We start from the raw sequence: 17,918 nt of genomic DNA, 5'->3' as shown, positions 1-17,918 counted from the left end.
TGTGGACCTACTATTTTTAATAATATGGGGGCACACACACTGCCTTTTCAGGTTCAGAAAATTGATGGGCCCCCAATTCTGCGACCTCAAAGACAAACTTTTGAGGACTCCTTCTGAGTTCACACTTCCCTCCCAGCAGCCCTAGGGCTTCACAGAATACTTGGCATTCTCATGTTTTTATGTCCTGGAGTAGATATAAGCTAATCAGCTTGGACACAATCCATGTCCCATATGGGGCTCACAGGCTCAGAGGAAAGAGCACGGGCTGGGGAGTCAGAGGTCATGGGTTCTACTCCCGGCTCTGCCACCTGTCAGCTGTGTGACTTTGGGCAAGTTACTTAACTTCTTGGTGCCTCAGTTACCTCATCTGTAAAATGGGGATTAAGACTGTGAGCATCACATGGGACAACCTGACTACTCTATATCTACCCCAGCACTTAGAACAGTGCTCAGCACATAGTAAGCACTTATCAAATACCAACATTATTATTAACCCCATTTTACAGATGAGGTAACTGAGCTGCTGAGAAGTTAAGGCACACAACTGACAAGTGGCGGAGCCGGAATTAGAACCCACATCCTGTGAGTCCCAAGCCCACGCTCTAGACTCTAGGCCACGCTGCTTCTCAACAGAAAGTCCTGCAGCTATTGCGTAGGTGTGGCCACGGGTTAGAACTGGAGAGAGGAATAGCTCTTCCTTCATTTTTACTGTTAATGATTTTCTTGGGAAGTGGCTCTTTGTGACAGAAGTTCTGGCCAAGATATAAAGTAGACTGTAAATTACATCTGGCTGCCATTTACAGCCTAGCTCCCATCTAGCTACAACCTAGCCTTGAGGGCAGGGCCGAGTCTATTGGGAGGCAGCATGGCCTAGTGGAAAGGTCACTAATAATAGGAAAAACAACAATAAAAATAATAATATTGTAATAATGGTGGTATTTGTTAAGCCCTTACTATGTGCAGAGCACTGTTCTAAGCGCTGGGGTAGATACAGGGTGATCAGGTTGTCCCCCGTAGGGCTCACAGTTTTTTAATCCCCATTTTACAGATGAGGTAACTGAGGCACAGAGGAGTTAAGTGACTTGCCCACAGTCACACAGCTAAGTGGCAGATCCGGGATTCGAACCCATGACCTCTGACTCCCAAGCCTGTGCTCTTTCCACTGAGCCACGCTGCTTCTCTTCTCCCAAGTGTTTATTTCAGTGCACATAGTAAGTGCTCAATAAATATGATTAACTGATTTTGATTGTGATTCATTTTATGGACACATAAAAGGATACCAAAAGTCACCGAAAGTTAGAGAAGCAGCGAAGCTTAGTGGAAAGAGCAAGTGTTTGGGAGACAGAGGATGCGGGTTCTAATTCCAGCTCTGCCACTTGTCAGCTGTGTGACTTTGGGCAAGTCACTTAATTTCTCTGTGTCTTAGTTACCTCATCTGTAAAATGGGGATTAAAACTGCGAGACCTGTGTGGGATAGCCTGCTAACCTTGTATCTATCCCAATGTTTAGAACAGTGCTTGGTACATATTAACTGCTTAACAAATATCATCCCCTGCCTAAAACCAGCTCCAAGAAAGGGGCTAGGTTGTAGCTAGATGGGAGCTAGGTTGTAAATTCCTTGAGGGCAGGGGACTGTCTATTAAACCAGGTGCTTAACACAGTGGGTATGCAGTGATTGAATGTTAGCACCTAACTTTCTGGTGATAGCAGAGAAGACCCTGCTGAGATGCTGGCATTTTGCTGTCCTAGGTTGAGGTGGGGTTCCAGGCAATCTGCTGTTTAAATCCCCAAGCTCAGAAAACAAGTTTAAAGGTTCAATTTAGAGAGGGAATGGTCCAGGGAACAGAATCACTAACTCAGCATCAGGTTTCCCCCTCACATCTCACCCCAGGTTCCTACTTCCACCCTCCTGGGACCATGAAACCCAGGTGTGCCACTGACCACCAGCCTGGGACAACTTGTGTGTGCTCACTCTCACATACTTGAGGGTCACTTTCCAATCCAGCTCCTAGCTGAGAGAACCCGACCCTCAGAGAAGGTAGGGGCCTGGAGTGAGAACACTCGAGAAGTGGCTGGCAGAACTGTAAAGAAAATCCAGGTCTAGGATAAATCCATTAGCCACATTGTGCCTGTCAGTGTAAATGACTCTTACAGGATCACACCAATCAGAGTCTCTGACTAGGTTGGCCATTCATCCCATCTTTTTTTGAACAGAATGATTTTCAGCTGGGCTGTCCCCTGACAGGTACAGCTACTGCTCTGGGCACCTTTATGATTGGTATTTTTAGTTTCCCTCTGCTGAAGGTCTTGCCCCCAAGGTCCATAGCTCAGGTGAGGAAACAGTCACAGGAAGTCCAGAAGGAAATACAGTGGCCCTTGAGGGGCCACCAGAGAAAAGCTATAGATTTTGAAGGATTCACTGTACTTCTAGAAAATGGTCTGCGCAATAGCTGTGGGGCTGTCATGACCACTCGCTCTCCACAGTGCCACCAATGTCCTCCTGGCCCAGTCCAACTGGATGTCAGCCACTCAGCCCATTCCCCCTCCCCAACCCACTTTGCTCCAAGCCTGATGCCCAAGTATTTTATGCCCCAAGAAAACAACAGTAATAATGAATAACTGGTTTAAGTGTTTATAATGGGCCAAGCACTGTGCTCTGAAATGTGTCAGCTACAGGATAATAGACTGAACACAATTTCTGTCTCACACGAGGCTCACAGGCTAAGGGGAAAGGTTCAATTCAGGGAGGGGACAGTTCAGGAAGCAGAATCATTAGCTCAGCATCAAGTTTCCCCCTCACAACATAGCCCCAGCCTCTTGCATTTTAATTTTCCCTCTTGCATTATTTGGACCCAGCGCTTGACATCAATGTGCTAAATTACGTACCTGGCATAATACACATGACATTACACCTGCCCAGTGTTCAGGGATTCTATTAAGAATAAAAGTGTACTCTCACTTCTCAGACCACCTTTCCAAATACTCCTCCATCACCAATATTCCTAGGGAGCTTCAAGGTCTCTGGGATGGTATTTCATCCAGAACTTTACCTTACACTACTGAGTTTTCAGGGAATTGGCACCCACCCACATAACAGTAGCTACAAACGTTTCATCCAGCAAATTGAAAACAAGGTTGCCAAAACATTAACTAAATATTAATTAGAATAACAGTTTTTATATATCTTCAAAGCGATTTTACAGACATTATCTAATTAATTAGTTGCATGATCACTACAAACCTTCAGGTATAAGTTTCTGAAGGCTATTTTTTGTCTCCCTTGAGGCTTCCCTCAGACACGGGAAATTTAGATTACTTTTAGAGTACTGGTAGATTACTTTCACTGTAAATAAGCTACAGTTTTAGAAATAAATGAGTTCTGCTTAATCTATCTTGGGGGAAAAAAAACAAGTAAAGTGGCAAAAAAAATCGCTTCTAACAACCCAAACTCAAACCAACTTCACAGCCTGGTTTAATATTAGAGTATGACCGGTATACATCATACATGTCACACAATCCTACATTTACATAGTCACAAACTAGAACCTGAGCATAAATCTACTGAACTTTCCTTTTTATAACATACATCACACCTTTCAGCAAAGTTACCTAGCAATCTCTCCTTTCTTAGGCAATAAAATGAAAATCACTTTTCCCTTTCTAGGCTTCTCAAAACCAATTCACTTAGGAAAGAAAGTCAAATAAGAACAATCAGTGCCAAGGAGAATGATATGGCCAATGGTGATTCTACCAGTTTTCACTTTTTTCTGCCAATCACATGAAATCAATCAATGGGATTTATTGAGTACTTACTGTGTGCACAGCCCTGTACTAAGCACTTGGAAGAGCACAATACAACAGCATTGGTAGGCATGTTCCCTGTCCACAACCAGCCTGCAATCAAGCTTTGGAATCCCAGAATGTCATGATGGCCAACTGAAGGACCCACATCATAGTGGACTCATTTATTCATCCAATCAATCATTTTTATTGAGCACTTACTGTGTGCAGAGTACTGTAGTAAGCACTTGGGGGAGAACAAGGTAACAAAGTTGGAAGACATTCCCTGCCTACAAAGAGCTTACCATTTAGAAGGGTAGACAGACATTAAAATAAATAACAGTTATGTATATAAGTGCTGAGGGTCTGAGGGCAGGGTGAAAAAAATTGAGTGCTTAAAGAGTACAGATCCAAGCACACAGGTGAAGCAGAAGGGAGAGGGAGTAGTGGAAATGAGGCTTAGTTGGGGAAGGCCTCTTAGAGGAGATGTGAATTTAACAAGATTTTGAAGGTGGGGAGAGTCGCGGGGGTCTGTCTAATGTGAAAGGGGAGGGAATTCTAGGTCAGAGGGAGGACATGGGCAAGGGGTCAGTGGCGAGATAGACAAGACCTAAACAGTAAGGCAGGGAAGACATCTATCAACTCTGTTGTATTGTACTCTCCCAAGTGCTTAGTACAGTGCTCTGCCCACAGTAAGCACTCAATGCCATTGATTAATTGAGCCCCAGTGATTAGATTGGCATTAGAGGAGTAAAGAAATTGGGCTGGGTTAAAGTAGGAAATCCATGAGAAATGGTAGAAGGGCTTTAAAGTCAATGGAAAGGAGTTTCTGTTTAATGTGGATGTGGCTGTTTTTGGTTCTTGAGCAGTGGGAAGATGTGGCCCAAACTTTTTTTATAAAAGTGGTGCGGGTAGCAGAGTGAAGTATGAACTGGAGTGGGGAGAGACAGAAGGCAGGGAAGTTAGCAAGGAAGTTGATGCGAGTCACAGTGGGATAGGAAAAGTTTGGATCAACATGGTAGCAGTTTGGAAGGAGAGGAAAGGGCACATTTTAGCAATGTTTTGAAGTTAGAACTGATGAGATTTGGTGACAGATTGAATACGTGGGTTGAATTAGACACGTGAGTTGAGGAAAACACCAAGATTATAGGCTTGTGATTAAGGAGGGAGCAGTTCTCCTTTTGATTTTTGGCTAGTTTGGAGCCATTAGCCTTGGGCAGAACAGCCCTGATGTCCCATAAGAATGCAGCAGTATTCTCTTATGGAGCTTACAATGCCTCCCAGACTTCAACCGATTAATTCCCCAAACATCCCTGTGAGGAAGTTAGGGAGACAGATTGTTCCATATGAGGAAATAGAGGCAGAAAGATGGAAAATGACTTCCCCAAGGTCCTCAGTGGGCTAACGTTAGAATCAGTGAGAGAACACTTCCCTTCTTATCCTGTGCTCCATTTGCCATCCTCTCGTACCCTCTGTGCATTGGTATTCTCCCTACCAATCAGTCAGTCAGTCAATCGTATTTATTGAGTACTTACTGTGTGCAGAGCACTAAGTGAATACTTTCCTTGCCCACCCTGAGCTTACAGTCTAGAGGGGGAGACAGACATTAATATAAATACAATTACAGATGTATACATAAGAGCTATGGGGATGGAGGGGGAGATGAATAAGAGGAGCAAGGGAGCAAGTCAAGGCAATGTAGAAGGGGGTGGGAGAAGAGGAAAGAAGGGCTTAGTCAGGGAAGCTTCTTGGAGGAAATTGGGCTCGTCATAATACGGCTTTGAAGGTGGGAAGAGTAATTGTGTGCCCCATAATACTATGTACAAATCTGTAAATTATTTATTTATATTGTCTGTCTCCTCCTCTAGACTGAAAGCTTGTGGACAGGGAACTTGTCTACCAACTCTGTTGCACTACAGTCTCCCAAAGCTTCGTACAGTGCTCTGCACATAGTACATGCTCAAAAAATACCACTGATTGATTAATTGCATGATTGAGTCCTCTGCCAGGGCCATTATCCCAGAGGTAGTAAGGATTTTTTTTTGTTAGGATTGTATGACCGCTGAGGGGCAGGGACCCTGTCTCAGATACGATTGATTGAATGAATGAATGTCTAATTTCCACTTTAAATGTCTAATTTCCACTTTATCATTTTCAGCATTTAGCTCGGTTCTCGTCATACACTAAGTGCTTAATAAATACTTCTAAAGGAAGCAGCTTAGCCTAGTGGATAGAACATAGGCTGGGGAGTCAGAAGGACCTGGGTTCTAATCCCGGCTCCACCATTTGTCCAGGTCCGTGTGCAAATCACTTAACTTTTCCGTGCCTCAGCTACCTCATCTGTAAAATGGGGATTAAGACTGTGAGCCCATGTGGGACAGTAGCTGTGTCCAACCTGATTAGCTTGTATCTACCCCAGTGCTTAGAACAATGCTTGACACATAGTAAGTAATTAAGAAAAATAATTTTTATTATTATTATTACCAGTTCTACTATTAAGCCTTTTGGACTCTGAGACTGTGCTAGCTCTGGAGGGGTTTCAGGCCAAGTCACACAAGAATCTCTCTCTAATTATGATAACCTCAGCCTCTGCTGCAACTTTGTAGTTCAAGCTAAGCCTTGCTTAGAACTTGGTTCCAGAATGCCCTCCTATCTTCTCCCATAGGGAATTTTACTCCTCAGGAGAATGAGACAGTCAGTACCTGCAGCAAGCCTGTGGTTGAAGCCAAGCAGGCCATTTCCCCCATACCTTGGTTTTGTCATGGAGAGGGAACAATCCCTTATACCTGAGCATTTCAAGTGTAAAAAGGAAGAGGAGGTGGAAACAGGAAAAAGAAATGTCCATGAAGTGGATAGAATTATCCACAGTACAATAATAATAATATACAATGGTTGTAAGCTCGTTATGGGCAGGGAACATGTCTGCTAATTCTGTTGCACTGTAATCTAATTGCTTAGTACAGTACTCAGCACAGAGTAAGTGCAATAAATACCACTGTGTTAGCATATCACTTCCAGAAACTCCTTATGATAGGCTTTAAGACATTGAAACCGTTCTCTCCCTCCTGTCTTTCCTTGCTGATTTTCCTCCACCTACTGATGACCTGCCCCAAATGGTTCATTCTCTTTTTATACCAACCTACTCACTGCACCTCTAGTTCATCTTTCTTGCTGCTGACATTTTGCCCACATCCATCATCTGGCCTAGCAATCCCTCACCATTCTCATTTGATAGTCCACCACTCTTACCACCTTTAAAACCCTCCTAAAATCACATCTCCTCTAAGGGGCCTTCCCTGACTACATTGTAACTTCCCCTATTCACCCTCCCATCTATGTCACCTACCTATTTAGGGTCTGCACCCCTTTAACTCTTTGATATTCACCTCATCCCATGGTACTTTTATACCTATCCATCTTTACTAGAAATAACTGTTATTAATGTCTGTCTCCCCCTCTAGACCGTAAGCTCGTTGAGGGCAGGGAACGTGTCTACCGACTATTTCATATTATACTCTCCCAAGCACTTAGTACAGTGCTCGGTATAAATAATATTGATGATGATGATGATGATGTCAGCATTTGTTAAGCACTTATGTACCAAGCACTCGGGTAGATAAAAGAAAATCAAGTTGGACATAGACCATGTCCCATATGGGGCTCATAGCCTTAGTAGAAGGGAGAAAAGGTACTTCCTCCTACAGATAGCGCTTACTCTGAGCTCTGCACCCAGTAAGGGCTCAATAAATATGACCAAATGAGTGGACAGATATTGAATCTCCATTTTACAGGTGAGAAAACTAAGGCACAAAGAAGTTATGTGGCTTGTCCAAGATTGCAGAGCAGGCGAGAAGCAGACTCAGGACTGAACCCCAGATCCTCTGACTCGCAGTTCTGTGCTCTTCCCATAAGGCTATGCTGCTTCTCCACAACTGGCTCAAGCTCTAGGATTTTTGTTATGAATCCACAACTTTAGAGGGGCATGTCTGTCCCCTGCCATCTTCATTCCCATTTATCTTCTTCCAGACTCTAGCCCGAAAGCTCACTGGGGGCCGAGAATGTGTCTATTGTTATATTGTATTCTCACAAGTGTTTAGTACAGTGCTCTGCACACAGTAAGTGCTCAAAAAATATGACTGACTGGAAAGGTTTCATTATTGAGGATTGGAAGGCCAGTTTCAAACCTTTTCTATCCTGGCTTTAAGAGACCTGGGATTTAATCCTGGCTCTGCCACTTGCCTGCAGTGTGATCTTTGACAAGTCACTAACTTCTCGGTGTCTCCATTTCCTCATCTGTAAAATGGGGATTCAATATCTGTTCTCCCACATTAAACTGTGAGTCCCATTTGGTAGAGAGACTATATCTAACCTGATTGTTTTGACTCTACCCCAGCAGTGCCAAATGCATTAAGACCTTAACATCACTTACCACATATTATTGTTATTTATGATGATTGCTACCAATAGAAGGCTTAGTTCTCAGGATATGCATGAAGATATGCCTGAAGGATGAATGAAGTAATGTTGGTATTTGTTAAGCGCTTACTATGTGCCGAGCACTGTTCTAAGCGCTGGGGTGGACACAGGGGAATCAGGATGTCCCACGTGGGGCTCACAGTCTTAATCCCCATTTTACAGATGAGGGAACTGAGGCACCGAGAAGTTAAGTGACTTCCCCAAAGTCACACAGCTGACTAGTGGCAGAGCTGGGATTCGAACCTATGACCTCTGACTCCCAAGTAGAAAAGTTTATTATAGGGACAGAGGATGGCAAGAGCAATCACCAAAACCCAGCATGAAAGAATAAGAGAGGAGAGGGGACAGAACCAGATTTGCTATTGGAAAACTCATTCACTCCAGGAAGTACACAGATCCACTGTTATGATCTGACTCCTGGCTGTATCTCTTCAAATTGGGGCAGCAGAGGGTCCAATTCTCTGGCTCAAGAGTTCCAGTTCCTGAGAAAATGGAAAGCAAAGGAAGTCCAGAGAGCTGAGATGTAACCCTGGCTCTGCCACTTTGCTGTGTGACTTTGGGCAAGTCATTTAACTTCTCTGGTCCTCAATTTTCTCACCTGTGAAATGGGGATTAAATACTTGTTCTCTGCCTCCTTTAGACTGTGAGACCAGTGTGGGACGGCTGGCTGTCTCTGATACGATTGAATTGTATCCACTCCAGTGTTTGGCACAGAGTAAGCATTTGATAAGCAGCATGGCATAATGGATAGAGCCCGGGCCTGGGAGTCAGAAGGTAAAGGGTTCTAATACCAGCTCTGCCACTTCCCTACAGTGTGACCTTGGGCAAGTCACTTCACTTCTCGGGGCCTCAGTTACTTCATCTGCAAAATGGGGATTGAGACACTTTTCTGGGCCTCAGTTACCTCATCTGCAAAATGGGTATTGAGACTGTGAGCCCCACATGGGAGAGGGACTCTGTCCAACTTGATTTACTTGTATCCAACCCAGTGCTTAGTTCAGTGCCTGGCAGGTAGTAAGCACTTAACAAGTACCATTATTATTACTAACAAATACTGAAGTTATTTTTATAGGATACAAAGGAGGTGAGGGCATGGGAAGAAGGAAGGTGACACAAAGGAGAAAACACCAGAATGGCAGAGAGAGCGCGACCAGCGAAGCAGAGAGAAGGCAGTGAGAGACAGTAGTGAAAGACAGAGATGGAGTGAATAAAGGAGTGTATACGTAAAAGAAAACACATTATCCCAAAGCCCGCAGGTGCCAGCAATCCGAATAAACGTATAGCAATTAACAGAATTAACACAGCTTTAAATAGCTTGGCTCACCAGATGTGGACTCCTATCAGGGTTCTATAAAATGTAAAGTTATTACAGATTAAACCATTAATCATCTGTTCAGAGACTATCTCTGGATGCAAAATCCCACTCAATTTAAAATGGCTAATAATCACGAAGGGTTATAAGAATTTAATGTGCACAATTATCCCCTCCTCAATCTTTTTTCTTTTAAGCATGTATTCCCCTCTCCTCTAGCCCCTCTCCTCCACCGCCCTTCCCCAAGTTTCTGCTTCAACTCTCTCCTTACTCATGATATGCTACAAGAGTCTCCAAAATAAGCTTGGGAGCTCCACTTCCAGAGGACTGATTGATAGGGGTATCAAAGCAGTACAAAGTTTCAAAGTACTTAAATTTTTCAAACCCCTGTGACACACCCACTGAGTCTACCAGAATCTGAGCAGTCTGATGGTTGGGGAGGACTTTTCAAATCAAAGAGCAATTTCTGTTCCCCCAGCAACCCCGACCAAGTCTCTCCTTTACAACAACAAAAGCAACAACATTATTCATCAAGTGCATCCTAAGTGTCAAGCTCTGTGCTAAGTGCTGGGGTCGATATATATGATAGACACCTGTTCCACATGGTATTTATTGAATGCTTATTCTGAACAGAGCAATACTAAGGATTTGGATGGTAATAATAATTATGAAGAAAACAACAGTAATGACAGTGATAACTCACTGAACGCAGGGCAAGTGTCTACCAACTCTGTTGGTACTGTACTCTCTCAAGGGCTTAGTACAGTGCTCTGCACAGTCGGCACTCAAATATGACTGTGATTGATAAATGTGGTTTTTATCAAACCCTTACTCTGTGGTTTGGGGTAGACACAAGCAAATCACATTGCACACAGTCTCTGCTCCACATGGGACTCACAATCTAAGAGGGAGAACAGGTAAGGAAATTGAGGCACAAAGAGATTTCGCACCACCACCCCCCTAGCAGTAGACCAACCCTTGGTCACCTTCCTTTACTCTTGCAGCTGATGGAAATACAAACATTGTACAATGTTCTGTACAGTGAACAGAGCACTATACTAAGGGCATGGCAGTGTACAATATAACAACAGAACAGAGTTGGTAGACACCTTAAGAGGCCTTCCCAGACTGAATCCCCCTTTTTCTCTCCTCCTCCTCATCACCCCTACTCCCTCCCTCTGCTTTACCCCCTTCCCCGCCACACAGCACTTATGGATATTTGCACATATTTATTATTCTATTCATTTATTAATGATGTGTTTACGTCTATAATTCCATTTATCTATTTTGATGTTATTGATGTCTACTTGTTTTGTCTATCTCCCCCTTCTAGACTGTAAGCCCGTTGTTGGGTAGGGATTGTCTATCTGTTGCCAAATTGTACTTTCCAAGCGCTTAGTACAGTGCTCTGCACACAATAAGCGCTCAATAAATACGAGTGAATGAATGAATTCCCTGCTCACAACGAGCTTCACATTCAATTTCTCCTGCTACAGTTCAGATCTCTGTTGCTTGGCAATTGTTTTATTCCTCCCTCCTCTGCTCTCATGCTCACAAATACTACCAACTATTGTAAACTTTTAGTCTCTCCTGACATTTTGAAGGCATTCTACTTAAAATTTGTGGGTAGGGATCACATCTACCAATTCTATTGTGTGGTACTCTTCCAAGTGATTAAAACAGGGCTCTGCACACAATAAGGGCTCAGTCAATACCACTGATTTTCAAACATTTCCTAGATCCATCTCTTCCACTGCTAGTCAGTCAATCTTATTTATTGAGCGCTTATTTTGTGCACAGCACTGAGGTAAGTGGGAAAGTACAACAATATTACAAATATATTCCCTGCCAGCTACTACCCTAATTAAAAAACTCTTTTCATATCACATATAATATAGGTTGCGAGGGCTAGGGAAAAGAGCACCGGTCTGAGAATTCCTCCTCTAGCACCTGCCTGCTGTGTGACCTATAGCATGATACTTAACTTCTCTGTGCCTCAATTTCCTCATCTGTAAACTGGGGATTCAATACCTGTTCTCCCTTCTTCTTAGACTGTGAGTCCCAAGTGACACAAAGACTGTTTCTGACTTAGGCTGTAAGCTCTTTGTGGACAAGAAATATGTCTACCATGTGTCTATTTATTGTTGTACTGTACTCTCCCAAGTACTTAGTACAGTGCTCTGCACACAGTAAGTGCTCAATAAATTCGACTGAATGAGTGAATACCAATTTCGTTATATTGTACTCTCCCAAGTGCGTAGTACAGCGCTAATGCACACAATAAGCAGTCACTGAATACAAGTGATTGATTATCTTGTATCTATCCCAGTGAATAGGACAGTGCTTGGCATACAGTAAGCAATTAAATACTATTACTGTTATTTTTATTACAAGCCCTGGCTCCACTTCTCATTTCAGTTCCCCAGATAACCTTTCGGGAATAGACGCAACATGTCTCCTCATGACCACTGTCTTTACGGCTGTCCAGCACCTCTCTCCCCTGAACAATTCAGCTCTCTTCAACCCCTACTCCCCTGCTCTTCTCTCTTCCCAAGCCCACTCAGAACTCCCTTCCATCAGGCTTCTGCTTTCCCTACCTCCAAAGCCCTCTTAAAATCCCACCTTTCAAAAAAGCCTTCCCCAATTAATTACCAGTACCCAAATTCCTAACAACTCTTTAGTTGCCTCTGGCATTTAAATATTTTTCTAGTGTCTATCCCAATGCTAGTCACATAGTAAGTGCATAATGAATTACTTATACTCCCAGCCCTTTTGTAAATTATAGGCATATTCAGTAGCTCCATGCCTTTCTGCTCCATTAGAATTTATTCTTCTGGTGGCTGGGGAATGTGTTTTTGTTTTCATGGTATTTGTTAAGTGGTTACTATGTGCCAAGCACTGTTCTAAGCGCTGGGGTAGATTCAAGTTTTAGCAGACTGGACACAGTCCCTGTCCCACATAGGGCTCACAGTCTAGGTAGGAGGGAATACGATTGCATTCCTATATTATGGTTGAGTGAAATGAGAAGCAGCGTGTCTCAGTGGAAAGAGCCTGGGCTTGGGAGTCAGAGGCCATGGGTTCTAATTCCGGCTCTGCCGCTTGCCAGCTGTGTGACTTTGGGTAAGTCACTTCACTTCTCAGTGCCTCAGTTACCTCATCTGTCAAATGGGGATGAAAACTGTGAAAACCACGTAGGACAACCTGATCACCTTGTATCCCCCCAGCACTTAGAACAGTGCTTTGCACATAGTAAGTGCTTCACAAATACCACCAGTAAGTAACTTGCCCAAGATCAGACAGCAGGCAAGTGCCTTGTAATAATAGTAATTGTGGTAGCTGTTAAATGCTTTCTATGCTTACTAGTAAGAGGAGGCATCAGTTCATTCTAGATCGTAAGCTCCTTGTAGGCAGGGAGCATGTCTACCCACTCTGGTATACTGTACTCTCCCATGTTCTTAGTACAGTGCTCTGCAAATAGGATCGATTCTTCTGGCATCACAGTAATTCAACATTCTGTAGAGGGTCTTTTTAGAGGAAGAAGTGAACGAGCTATGTGGACTCCATTGAAAAAGGGATAAAAATTAAGAGAATATATGGAGTTGGGATTTAGGATGCAACAATTCAAGCCATTAAGTTAGTCACAGGAGGAAACCCTAGCTAAAGGATAAAAGAATCAAACAGTTGTACTCATTGAGCTGTTGAGTTCATTGAGCTCTCACTGTGTGCAGGACACAGAATACAACTGAGTTAGTTGATGCTTGCTGCCTGCAAGGAGCACACAGTCTAGAGATGGAGTTTACTGAGTCCTACCATGAGAAGAGAAGAGATGAGTTGCCAAAAAGGGAAGTGGAAGATCTTATATGGGCACCAAAGACACAACTAAGAATACCAAGAAAGAAGAAATGACTGCAAGCTTATTGATTCAACATTCTCTGTCCCCTAGTACCAACTTAGACTGTAAGCTCCTTGGGGGCAGAAAACATGTCTATCAACTCTGTTATATTCAACTATCAGAAAGTGCTTAGTAGAGTGTCATGCACACCAGTAAGTGCTCAATAAATATGACTGATTGTATTTCCAACGTTACCACCTTGTGTTTAAATGGGCTAATTGAGAAAATGTAGCAAACACTTGAGTGGGAAGAATCCACGGCTCTTCAGACATGTCTCACTCTACCTGCAGAGTCCAGAAATCATCCTGAAATCCTGAATAAGCTTGAATTGATCCTAAGGTGTTCCTTCATGGCTTGTCCCCCCAATTCGGGGATTCAGTAAGGAACCTCTATTTATCCAATTAAAACAAGCAAGTCCATAACCTTTACTTCTCGGAATGTGTCTCCATTGCCTCAGCTGAAACCTGGCTAGAAAGAGCTACTTCTTGTATTCAATTATGGAAATCCTCCTCCAGTTCAAATGATGAGCACCTGAGAACTTACCATCCTCAATGACGAAGCCAGCCAACATGAGTAGCTTTCCACTGGGAAACTGTAGATTCTGGAGATTTCAAGAAGGACCCAGAGGAATGTTCCTGCCTAGGATGTAGCTCACAAAAGCCTCCTCCCCCTCAAAAAAGAATAGGCAGCAAGATTCTTAACCAAATTACCTCTTTGAGGCAGCCCATGAAGTTGTTGCTGACTGGTGATCCTGGTAAATCTGCCGTGCTGGGGCTTCCTCCTACGTAAAAGAAGTCGTCTGAGCCTAGCATGGTGTAGTCCTCTTGGGTGTACCCAGTCGTGGTGAGGATGCCATCCACAGAGATTGTCACCTGTTTGAGAAACATAAGGGGCAAAAAAAAAAAAAAAATCCCAGCAATGACCTTCCAGTCTGGCCGAGATCATGTTGACTCCCCTTCCTTTCACATCATTCTTATTAAAGATTCGGTGAGGTGTTTGTTGGGTTTAGAGTGTGGGGTTGGGATGAAGTGCCACCTACTTCCCTTTACTGGTCTGTTTTGCTAGTGACCCATGCCTTAATTTTCCCTTCTTCATCCCCTGTATTGTTTATAGGTGGGACCATACTGAGCCGCTCTTTTATCAGACTAAAAAAGGGCAATGTCCTTGGAAGTTAGCTGTCACTCTCTTCCTCATTTTTATTGGTTGGTAATTGTTGTAAAATTCTTCTTATTTATTTTTGGTTGGTGGTGGTGAAAAATGGCCAAGGAGACATTGGGAGAATGGATTTTTTTTTTAATTGTTTTGATTGTTGCTGGTTTCTGGCTCATGGCAGACTGACCAACATGCATCAGGGAGGTGAGCGGAAAGGATCTTCACTTTCAATGTGTCATGAATGATGCATGCCATGGACTGCCTTAGGGCACCAACCCCTGCCCTCCCACCTGCACCGCCACCACCATCACCACCTCCACCATCCAAAAACAGAAAAAATCCAACCAAAAGGCTCACTGTAACACAAAGAGAAAATAGGAGGGTCAGAACCATAAATATATAGTTTTTTAAATCTCCCAAAGGAAGAAGGAATGCCCAGATGCCAACATCTGCAGGAGGAGCAGTGGACAGATTGAGAGAAAAAGGAGTGAGAGAGATAGAGGTTATAAAGCGTGCACACACCATACTCTGGCACACCCATGCGAAAATGATCTGTAGTAGAGAGAAATAAGAGAAGGGTAACAGAGAGAAAAAGGAGAGAGAATGAAAGGCTATTTCACACTTGCATGCACTGATCAAAATTAAAAAAAAGAAACAGGGACAAAAATGGTAACCATAAATTAAAAGTTACTTCCCTCCCCCGCTCAAAAAAAAAAATACCTCAACCCTAACAGATAGGAGTTTGGCAGGGAAATGAAAGAGCAGGGTGAGAAGGAGGAGGAATGAAATTGACTTGACATTGTTAAGAGGTTGTTAGTGACTAAAGGAAAATGAACACATTTTGGTACAGGGAGGGAAACCCAGGAGACAATGGGATCATGCCATGCAGAGTTTTTATGGAAACATACAATTGAAGAACTCCATTTAGCCCCACTGAGTGTAAGGTCAAGGGGAGGAACTAGTAGAAGGTAGAAACAGCTCTGGCTAGTTCACCTATAGCAGTTGTTGCCACAACAAAAGGGGGGGGGATGCGAAGAGATGGAGAGGGTGAGGGAGAAGGAGAGGGAGAGGAGGGTCAGAGGGGAGAAGGGAGAGAGGGGCACTGGAGACAGGGAAAAGGAGAGGTGAGACGGAGGAAGAGCCAAAGGAGGGGGGTGAGGGGGAAGAGTGTCAAAAGCAGTCAGAGACACAGATTAGAGCAGAGAGAGAAGACAGTGGTAAAGAAACAAAGGCAGAGGGAGAGGCTGCACTATAAACCTTAGGCCTATAACAGATCTGAACTCTGAAGAATTAAAAAAAGGCAGGGGACTAATCTGGCAAATGTATCAAAAGAAAATAAATTGTGAAAATTGAAGGAGGAAAAAATTTGAAGAAATGGACACCCAAAATGATCAAACCCCATTTCCAGAATGGTTATGTTCTCCTCTGGATTAAAAATAAATACATGGGATTTTTCTTGCAAAGAAAGTAAAACACAAATGTGTTTATAGTGAACTCAAAAGAAATCGAAGAGTAAGTATAAAGGAGGTGTAAGGAGGGAGGGATTCAGGGAGGGAAATAGGGGTAACACACGGCAAACCCAAAATAAGAGACAATAAGAATGATATCTACCAGACAATGTAGTTTGTTTACCATAGCGTGTCCAATGCCTGAGTGCTTTGCGGAAAAGGGGGAAGAAAGGAAATTAAAAAATTGTGAACAGAACGATTGTTAATTAAAAAAACTAAAAACAAAGATGAGTCGTTAGGGTGTTAGTACATTAGTCGGTTAGTAAAATGACACATTGCATGAATGATCTAGTGTTAGTCTTTCAAAGAAAGGCACCCAACACAGAGAAAGAGAGAGAGGGAGAGAGGAGAGGGACGATGGGAGCAGAACTCTGGGAAACCATGTCGTCTAAGTCATAAGGGGGAGGTGAGCCACACACCTCTTTGGAGGCCCAGTTCTTCTCTTTTTCACAAGGCCATCCATTCCTAACTTCGCCCAAGTGAGAAGTGGAATAATACTTACTTTCCAACAGATCTTCAGGATGAACTCTGCCCTCTGGCCCACTCCCTCCCCAGAATAGCCAGACCCATGACCTCTAATAAAGCAAAGGCAACATTCTCACCCTCTTCTGTTTTTTTCTTGCCCCTACAAGCCCCACCAAGTAGCCCAAAAGGCATCCTTGGAAGAAGGTGCTGAGTGACCGAGCTTCCTTCACTCAGTGAAGCTGTCTCCTTTACCACAGGTGAGCTCAAGGCTCCTTCTCTAAATCAAGTGTCCATGCTCATTGAGATCACTTGCTACATATGAATGAGATGAGATTCTGAGAGAATATTCTACAGCTTAATGTGGGAAGGTTCAGAGAGTATGTGTGTCAAACATGTTCCTGGGCCTGTGCTACTTTTTAAGCTTGGTGAAGAAAGGGAATGGGAAGATTATTTTTCTTTCTCCTGCTCCAAAAACTTCCCTTTTTTTGTAGGGGAAGGGGAGAGAGAAATTAGGCATGTTGGTCATTTCCCCAAAATAGTCTCTGCTTTTTCGTTAACAATACATTGTCAGGATTCTGAGTCTATAAAACACCTCCCCTAGAGACAAAAAGAATCAATCCTCTCCAGGATAGAGTTATGGGGGATTGAAGGATGGGGTTAAATGTGACCAGCAGGTGCAAAAGAGCAAAGGATTCTAAAATATCTGTCCTTGACTTAACTCCATTTCCTTCTGGTGCTGTCTGTCAAAGCTGCTGTAAGTTGGTATGTCACTATTCCACTGTGCTGGCTGGGCAACAGAGGCAAAGTTGTGACTCATGACCAGGACACAGGACCAGGCAAAAGAGGTGGCAAAATACAAATGCTGCAATCACTAGCCTCATGGTCCTCTTGCAAGCCACATTGTTGCTCTTTAAAGACATTGTGGGTGATTCGTGTCCTGCCCTTTGCCACAAGTCAACAGCTATCAAAAATAGTTCTTTTAGCAAAATAAGCAGTGGAAAGGAGCTATTATTGGTAGTGAATGCTCTTGAAAACCTCTACTTGAGCCTTCATCTCATTCGAATAGATTTTCTGCCAAGTAAGTCACTTGACCTAACTAATAGTATCCTTGAGGCTGTCATGCTCAAATACATTAAAGTTTCCATGATCTTCTAGAAGAAGAAATCCTGACCTTCCAAGTAAATCCTTGGGAAGACTTAAAAAGCTGGGTTATATAGAGAATTCCTTTTTTTGGTAAACTCTTAGCTTTTTTAAATTTTTCAACACTATGGTCAAATGGTTTTAGCTGGTAAAATTTGGTTGAGATTTCTATTTTTTTATGGCAGGATTGATC

The 17,918-nt window shown here is 43.2% G+C and overlaps 1 protein-coding gene across 1 annotated transcript in view; it reads right to left on the bottom strand.

The window, feature by feature from the left end:
* Positions 1-17,918, bottom strand: part of NRXN3 (neurexin 3) — a 1,784,727-nt gene that overhangs the window by 1,282,240 nt on the left and 484,569 nt on the right. The window contains 1 exon segment of the mRNA XM_029059196.2: positions 14,171-14,332. Within this exon segment, the coding sequence (XP_028915029.1) occupies positions 14,171-14,332 (162 nt within the window).

This window comes from Ornithorhynchus anatinus, chromosome 1 (genome assembly GCF_004115215.2).
Source record: "Ornithorhynchus anatinus isolate Pmale09 chromosome 1, mOrnAna1.pri.v4, whole genome shotgun sequence".
NCBI lineage: Eukaryota > Metazoa > Chordata > Mammalia > Monotremata > Ornithorhynchidae > Ornithorhynchus > Ornithorhynchus anatinus.
Note: the sequence above shows the minus strand (reverse complement) of the source record. Positions and strands in the feature narration are given on the sequence as shown.